Genomic DNA, 9,455 nt, shown 5'->3' with positions numbered 1-9,455 from the left:
TTAGATATAAAACCACTCTTTGAATTGGCTTGGCTTGACTTGTGATTTCTTGATTGCATCTTGAGTGATAGCAAAGTTCCCAACTGGATTGACACCTTAACTATTACAACTTCATAAGGTTAATTGAACCTACTAGGAGACATACAAAAATCCTAGTTTCAATCTTCTCTCGTAAAGATTTTCTCAAGCATCCTCCTTTACTTCTCCCAATTTTGATGTTTCTTTCGATGAATTCACGAAATGACAAATATTTGGCTTCATCTTTCAAAGATCAATCAACAATTATATGGGAGGTCTGCTATGAAACTAAGGATGAATTGCTCATAGTGAAGCATAATGTTTAGCAATATTTGATGGATCACGTTAAATGTATATTTTGCATATCGTTGCACAAGGGAAGTCTCCAGAGAAGCATAAAACTACTGGGACATGAGAATCCCTAGTAATGGTTTTATAATGGAGTTCTCATGATACACAAGTAATTACATGTGGTGAATGAAGTTATCAAGCTTTGGATTGTTGAATCAAGAAAATGTGATGGATCGTATGGCCTTGGTTTTGTTTTGAAGTCTGGAGTTTTTTTTATTATTTTATAGAAAAGTTGAATTTCTTGGTCTTCATGTATAATTTTATCCAAATGCATAGCAAAATTGTTATTTTGGACCCAAATGCCTATGCATAACTACTATATTTGTGTGAAAAAATCACATACTATGTGCTTAGTTAACCCTGTTGATCAATCTCATAGTGTATTATATGAGCTTATAATCATTTTTCTATAACTTAGGGGTTTGTCAAAAACCTATTCGATCAAAACTTCGACCAAATCTAGATTGTCTTAACCAACCAATCATGGGTGTTAAGTTAGGAGATGTTTAAAATGTAAATTTAGTAACTTTTGGTAATTAGCAAAAATAGTAAAACCTTGATGCATGATGCATGCATACATTGGATACATTTGTTTTTTTTTTTCTCAATCATTTGTTGAGTTTGCCAAGTGTTTAAATTCCTCATTATTACTTCATGTTGCATATTTTACTTTCTAATTTCAATTTTCTTACAGGAATTCTATTGCTAATTCAAAACCCAAACAAAACAAGTTACTAACATATCGTTATAATATAGCTCGATTGTTATATGTTGGGGTGCGTAACTTTGTGCATACGAAAACTTTTCCTACTACGTTTGTTGGATATTATTTTGTAACTTTGTGCATACAAGAACCGTGTGTACACGACGGACATGTATATCATATATTTTTTCTTTAATCTGATAACAAATTGTTGTTGGGAGTAACAATACTATTCTTTTTTTATTTGCAAGATATAAATGAAAGAATTATGGATGGAAATCAAACTTGAAGGAGGTAATATTAGCACCATGCCTCCAAAACTTTGACCACTAAACCATCATTGATTAAATGTTTTCTTGAGTAACAAAACTTTGAAAACACTTGATTAGCTCACTCTCTTTAACTTTGGTAAAAGTATAAATTTTTACTGTTTCCTGTGAAATATACACCAAAAGTGGGCTTTCCAATTGGTCGACTCTCTTATCAGAATTTGATGTCAAGTCGGAATGATAAAACATCAAGAACATGGTCTCATGTAGTGGAAAGAAAAAAATATTTGATAGTAATAGAATCGTTGAAAATTCTACAATCGTCAACCTAATTCAAAAGGAATATGTAACGAAAAACCGTGATTGGCTCCAAGCTTGGTTGAAAAATCAAAAGGCAAAATCTATGAAGGAGATTAATTGCCCACTAAAAGCCTTTTCTGTTATTGGCACACGCTTCTTGATTCTTGTCGTTATAGTTATAAAAGTTCCTCTTATATATATAGAGACTTTATTTATTTACTAGAACTCGGTGTGGTGAACTAAAACTTAATTCATATTTAATATTATAGAATCGTATATATATATATATTTGTACCACGAATTGAAAATGTTTTAAAATTTTGTGGTTTCGAATGGTTGCCTCTTACATATAAAAACAAACTTAATATGTGATAAATTATTATTTGTTCTGAAAATAGAGTGGTCTAGTCTGTTTTCTTACAACATCTATTCAAAACTTATAGTTATGTTTCTACGAATCTGTATATTAATATTTTAAAAGTTTTGTCCAATAAAAAGATAAATATATATTTTAAAAGCAAAAATTGTTAAATTTCAGTCGAAAGAATGATTTAAAATTTAAGAATAACTATTGAAATATTCATATTATTAGGAATCAAGAAGAAAAAAATGATAAGTACTCGTGGTGGACCTTGTAACCTTAGATCCGGGAAACTACTGAGGAGAGCCACTGATAGTGTATCAATAATTATTCTCCCACCCATCAAAGGAAAAAAAGTTAATTTAGTTTATCACACTCAGTAAATTATAATCAAATAAGCCCCTACCCCTACAGTAGTCAACGTTCAACAAATGGGGATTATAAGCATATCCAAATTTTAAAAATTAAAAATCCCGGTCTAACTATCTGAGCAATTAATTCGATATTAATCAATCTCAAAGAAGCACAACATAAAATACTTCTTCCCTTTTGGTTTTAAAAGATGTTTTTTCAAAAGTATTTTTTTATCCTATTTGATATTTTCAAATTTTAACGTAACTTATTTTGTAACCATTTGCATTATACAATCTTTTTAAAATTGGTTATTTTTTATATAAATATAATGATATTTAAATACTTAAAATACAAAAATATATAACATATCTATACAGGAAAACATCTTTTATTGTATAAGATATGTTCTATTTTTGTATTTTAAAATCATTATATTCTAGTATGATTTATTAATGTATGTGTTCTTAGCTAAAACATTTTTTTTCCTTCATTCTTGGGGTTCAATACCAAATGAGTAATAAATACATTTAATTAAAGAGACAGACAATAATGAAAGTGAGAGAAAAAGAGTGTGCAAAAATGAACCCGATATTAAAGGACAAAGTATAGGAAATAATAAAAAAGAGAGACAAAAGGATTAGGTGTTGAATGTGGTGTTTCTATTTAAGTGGAGAAGAGAGTCCTTCACACTCCATACATTACATACTACCTTTGGTGGCCTCTTCTTCCTATTTCATCATAAATAAATCATAAGAAAAAAAAAGAGGAGCCCATAGATGGAGAAGAAGAAGACCATGTTCGTTGAACAGAGTATCACAGATCACGAGATTGGTGATTCTAATAAAAACTTCGACGATGATGGCCGCGAGAAAAGAACTGGTAAACTCTTTTATTTTGATTTTGCCGACTCACCGTTATTATCTCTTACCACCTAATCAGGAACATGAACACAACACGTCATGTATATGTATATATATGTTACGGGCAAGTAAGTAAGTCTCAGTTTTGTTTGCCTTAGCATGAACACATAGATAGCGTATATTTGAGTTTTAAGACGTCAAGCAACTTTAGAAGCAAACATGAAACATTGATAAAATAAAATAAAACGAAAATTCTTTTGTGTTTTTGAGTTTTTACGTTGTAGAAATATTTTATTATTTTATTATAAATTATTTAGAGATTGTGAATTGAATGTTTCTCTTACGTCTTAGTGCAAACATAAACGCAAAAATATGTGTTTCGCAAAATACCTAAATAACTTACAGAGTTTTGTGTTGTTGATTGAATTGGATAGGGACATGGATGACGGGGAGTGCACACATTATAACCGCGGTGATAGGGTCGGGAGTGTTGTCGTTGGCTTGGGCAATCGCACAGCTCGGATGGGTGGCAGGACCCGCCGTGCTAATGGCTTTTTCGTTCATAACATATTTTACATCAACCATGCTTGCCGATTGTTATCGTTCCCCTGACCCTGTTACTGGCAAACGCAACTACACCTACATGGAAGTTGTCCGATCCTACTTAGGTCATTTTCTCCATCTCTCTTTTTTTTTTTGGTGCTTAATTTGTATTTTCTTATACGGTTCAAACGACCGAACAACCGCTTAATTATGATTTTTTCAAATGCTGAAATATCTCGTCACTTCTATTTTTTTTCCAATATCTTAAGAGCTTTAATGATAATCAATATTAAGTTTCATGAATTCTAGTTCAAATTTGATCTGTAAATTCTAAAAGTTTACATTTTAATATATTTCCATGACATATATTTTATATATAAACACATTTAAAGTTTGTCTTAAACTTGGAATGTTTGGATTCTACCATCCCATCCCATGTGAAGTGATCATTCATTATTTCAACATCATAGTTTCTTGGAGTCTTCTCTTTGTCATCACCCCACTTATTATTCTATTCCTTCTTCTAAAACTATCAAAAGATACTCTCCCCATCTTTTTTTTTTTTATCTTCGTCTCTCTTACTTAACATTTAACATTTTTAATTAACAAATTGTACAAAGAAAAAAAAAATGATACTGTGGTTCAGATACGGAAGATCTAAGAGCTTAACAATTCTTTTGGATATAGACCTCTTGGAAAGTATCATGTTGTGGTCGGTCAGATTTCAACTCTCTTGTATCAAAGCGTCAACTTGACTCTTGAGTACTTCCTGTGATAGTTTTTGTTTATTAGAAATTTAAAATAGTTTTAATATTTTCAAGAATTGATGATATGTATAAATAACAACGATATCTTATAGATTAGAACACTGATGCTAAAAATAAACAGGAGGAAGAAAAGTGCAATTATGCGGATTGGCTCAATACGGGAATCTGATTGGAATAACAATTGGCTACACAATCACAGCTTCGATAAGCATGGTGTAAGTTTTTTTTTTTTTTTTTTTATATAATTATTTTTCATCTTTTCTTCCTTCAATTATTTCTCAAATATTCAAAGTCAATTTTAGCAACCTCGTATATTTCTTGACTTACTTACAATCAAGCATGTTTATTAGTAACTTGACAAGACAAAGTATTTCATGATTTTATTTATTGACAATTTGCTATGATAGGTAGAGTTATGCTATACAAAATTCCAAAACTCTCTTTTTTTTGTTTGTTGCTGTATATTTGATGCAAATGGGGTAATTAACATTTATATTTTTGAATTGTTTTTAAAATTAAAGAAAGAAAACAACATAGTAATAAATTTAATGATTTACTGAAACAGGGCGGTGAAGCGGTCGAATTGTTTCCACAAAAATGGGCATAAAGTGAAATGTGCCACTTCAAACACTCCCTTTATGATCGTATTTGCAATCATCCAAATTATTCTTAGCCAAATCCCAAATTTCCACAACCTCTCTTGGCTCTCCATTCTAGCGGCCGTAATGTCCTTTTGTTACGCCTCCATTGGCATTGGTCTCTCCATCGCCAAAGCGGCTGGTAAACAAGATATATACATTCTTATGTACTTATAGTAATTTAAACTTTTGAAAGAGTTTTCAATCCTAATGGTTTCCAAGAAAAAAATTATAAAGGTGGCGGTGAGCACGTAAGAACGGCACTGACAGGAGTTACGGTCGGGGTTGATGTATCGGGTTCCGAGAAAGTATGGAGAACGTTCCAAGCGATTGGAGACATCGCATTTGCCTATGCATACTCAACTGTACTCATTGAAATACAGGCAAGTAGTCACTATATTAATGTCCTACTACTGTTTGTAAGCATGTTGAGGGTTGACTTATTGATACTAGGAGTTAGGGAGACATCAATAAGGGAGAGTCCAAATGAATTGAATTGTGTGCCGTTTGGTCGCAGAGTAAGCATCACTGCATGGACCTACGCATTTAATAAGTCTTTGTAGTGAAAGTTGATTGGAGCCAAAAACAAAAATAACTACTGAAAAACTTGAGGGCAGCCAGAGTCTATTAAGGAAAGCTAATTCAACAACAATCTTTAAACCATTTTAATTTTAAATGATTAGGGTGAATTAAGAGACTTCCCCACCATTCAAGGCTTTTTGTAGAAATCCTATATTTTCTGCTAAATGTTTTTTAATTTGTTATGGATTCAAATGATCTGAATTTTAATTAACAACATTTGCCTCTCATTAAATGAATAAAAGAATTAAATCCTTTAGAATTTTAATAATCAAACAAGTGTATAATGACAAGTAATAAAAAACTGAGAAAGTACAAAAATGTATTGGAAATGTAAAATGATTTTCTTTATGAAACAATAAAAAAAAACTCTTGAATGATACTCTTTGTAAAACAGAGGGAGTATATTCAAGAGATTTGTAGAATTCTTGATGTAACAAAGGATTTTTGAAATTTTCTTGAAAGTGGATAAATCGATTAATTTTAAATAATTATTCTTTTTTTCCAAAAAAAAATAAAAAAATAAAAAAAATAAAATAATAATTATTTAAAATTAATCGACTTATCCACTTTCAAGAAAATTCCAAAAATCCTTTGTTACATTATCCAAAAATCCTTTGTTAAATAGTAGAACCTATTTAATAACACCATATCCAAATTATTATACTAGAGAAATGATATGAATGAAATAGATGGATAGTATCTACTATTGAAACTTATTTTTTCAGTATTTATAATGACTAATTACAATATTAGGAGTGTGAAAATGTTGAATGAAAAAAGAACATAAATAATATGCAATATGTCTGGAAAAGAAAATTTGTGAAGAGGTCACTGATCAGCTTGTTTGAATCTTGTTAGAGTTATATAAACGCAATGTTGTTAGAGTTAACTTTTATGAAGAGTCATCATAAGGGATGGAAAAAAAAAAATTAAAATTAAAATAATTACCCAATTTTTATAGGTTTCTGCAAAGATAATTTAACATTATATATCGTTTAGAGGGTGCTATAATATAGCTTTTAAGTATCAACAGAAGTGAAAGTCGATATTCATATAAGATTACAAATTAGCATCGAAATTCTTTAAAATTGGTTGTCTTTAGATTAATTAATTCTTTGAAGTCTTGAGATCACATAGATTTTGACTTATAATATGAATACAAAGTACGAAATATCAATTTATAAAATTACATGAAGATTGTGATTTAGAGAAGGTACAAGTCCTGATTAATATTTTCATAATTCTTTTACAAACGTCTAATCTAAACAAGGTCGACAGTTTAAAATAACTCTAATTCGTAACCCTAGTTTTTCGAATGTATCTTTAAAAATATATGACTAATTAATTATCATAAAATGCACCAATTAACAAAATATGACCTTGAACAAACATCTTTTAAATTTCATGTACTTCCATTTTACGGGCTATGCTTTTTTTTCTTTAAATGAACTACACTTGGTTTGATCTTTCTAGCTCTACTAATTAAATTATGTAATTTTCTAAACTTGCCAGGACACCCTGAAAGCAGGTCCACCATCAGAAAACAAAGCCATGAAAAGAGCAAGCCTCGTGGGTGTTTCCACAACGACCTTCTTCTACATGTTATGCGGATGTGTTGGTTATGCTGCCTTTGGAAATGATGCGCCCGGGAATTTTCTAACCGGCTTTGGTTTCTATGAGCCATTCTGGCTAATTGACTTTGCCAATGTTTGCATAGCAGTGCATCTTGTTGGTGCTTACCAGGTCTTTTGTCAGCCCATTTTTCAGTTCGTAGAGAGCCAGAGCGCAAAACGTTGGCCAGATAACAAGTTCATCACAAGAGAATACAAAGTCCATGTCCCTTGCGGTGGTGAATTTAGTATCAACTTTTTCAGATTGGTTTGGAGGACTTCATATGTTGTTGTCACCGCGGTTGTAGCCATGATCTTCCCTTTCTTCAACGATTTCTTGGGTCTTATTGGAGCAGCTTCCTTCTGGCCTTTGACAGTTTACTTTCCCATTGAGATGCACATTGCTCAGAAGAAGATAAATAAGTTCTCTTTCACTTGGACTTGGCTAAAAATCTTGAGTTGGGCTTGTTTCATCGTCTCCCTCGTTGCTGCAGCCGGATCTGTGCAAGGACTCATAACAAGTCTCAAGGATTTCAAGCCTTTCCAAGCTCCCTAATGGAATTTGTGTTCTCACCATAACGTCTCAAAGAACACAAACTTACATGAACTCTCTTCTCTCCAATAAAAGTGTCTATTTCTTTGTAATTTATTGGTGTTTTATCACACAGCAAAATGTTGTATTGTACTTGCTTGTTTGAAGATCTATCAGCAATTAGCCCCATTTCCGTTTTCTTGGTCCTTATGCTCACTTACAATGAACATGACGCAAACTGAAAAAGGGAAGCATAACAAGCAAAAACACAACACAAATTAAGGAATAACCAATTTCACTATAATAGCTTACATGCTTAAAGGATTGGATCTTCTCAATACGAAACAACAAATTTTAAGTAAGAACTAGAAAAATATAAAACACGCTAGTAGTGGGTTCTATATTTTGTTAAAATGTTAAACACCAGTCACCAGTGACGTGATAGTTATAGTCACGTTGGGCTTATTTGTGATAATATCAATTGTAGGCTGTACCTGTAGTTATTGCAACTCTCAACTCTGTCAGCAAGATATTTCGTTAAAACTTTGTGAAAGTCCGTGTGTTAGATCTTACAAAACTAAAGATGAATTTATTTTCTTATGATTCTTATCCTTCGGCAATAAGTTAGACCAAAAGTTCAGTGATAAAATTATGTAGTGCAAGAACCATTATAACGTTCATATTACTGTCTCGTAATGTGACTACCTTCAAAAATATCAGCACTAAACGTTAAACTTGTTCATAAATATGTATTACAATTTGATTTTTTGGTCGCTAGAAGAGATTAATGTGGGGAATGGCCAGAATCTAAGCGCTTGGATCCCATTTAGACCACTCATTAAACAGTTAGGACAAGATAGCCTCGTCTAGTGGGACTTCCCATTCACCTACGAGTTGTTGCTGCTTGTGGCCCTCAACAATGGAAGCTCCATATGCCAAGAAAAAATCTTGTACTTCACCTACAAATCTGCCTAACAACAATTCATTACTAGTATATATACTTGGAGTTGGACTGTTGATGGTGAAGAAAACTTCTTCTCCTCCAGCTTAACATGGGAACTAGGAAGCATTTTGGTCGCGGGGGTGTACAGATTGCAACTTATACTATTGTCTTTTCTCTATATATGATGAAAGCAAAGACCACCTGCTCTTTCGTTGTGATTACAGCGTATTGATTTGGCCATCGGTGAAGAATAGTCCTCGAAGTAATTAAAAGATCCATGTGACCCCTTTGTTTTTGTTTTCTATTTTTGGCAAGAACACACATATAGATATGGTTGACATTGTGTAGAACCAAAATATCCATTTTCTAATGATCTGTACTGTACATTCATATCATAATATATAAAATAAACGTTGAATTTGTCCTTCATTATTTGAATGCACCTAGCTAGGTTGGCTAAACGAATTTGAATATTATGGTCAGACCAATGAACACATAAGGGGAAATGGAGAAGTACAAAACATATATGAAAAATATAGTGTTTGGCAACTTGTTTGAAATTGAATAAAAAGAAAAATTAAGTTACTACAACAACTTATAATATGATTAATAAGAAACACCGGT

The 9,455-nt window shown here is 31.8% G+C and overlaps 1 protein-coding gene across 2 annotated transcripts in view; it reads left to right on the top strand.

Moving 5' to 3' along the window:
* LOC104760943 (amino acid permease 6) overlaps nt 3,024–9,455 on the top strand; it is an 8,497-nt gene continuing 2,065 nt past the window's right edge. Inside the window, exons 1-6 of one of the 2 annotated variants that reach the window (XM_010483940.2) lie at nt 3,024–3,235; nt 3,651–3,884; nt 4,648–4,741; nt 5,092–5,306; nt 5,402–5,547; nt 7,259–7,697. In XM_010483940.2, coding sequence (XP_010482242.1) covers nt 3,133–3,235; nt 3,651–3,884; nt 4,648–4,741; nt 5,092–5,306; nt 5,402–5,547; nt 7,259–7,697 — 1,231 coding nt within the window. In that variant the 5' untranslated portion in view covers nt 3,024–3,132. Of the gene's footprint in view, nt 3,236–3,650; nt 3,885–4,647; nt 4,742–5,091; nt 5,307–5,401; nt 5,548–7,258; nt 8,089–9,455 lie in introns of those variants that run through there. The other variant, XM_010483939.2, reaches the window with a different exon arrangement.

The sequence above is a fragment of the Camelina sativa genome, chromosome 18 (genome assembly GCF_000633955.1).
Source record: "Camelina sativa cultivar DH55 chromosome 18, Cs, whole genome shotgun sequence".
Taxonomy (NCBI): Eukaryota; Viridiplantae; Streptophyta; class Magnoliopsida; order Brassicales; family Brassicaceae; genus Camelina; species Camelina sativa.
The sequence above is the reverse complement of the archived record's forward strand: the minus strand, read 5'-3'. Positions and strand labels throughout refer to the sequence as shown.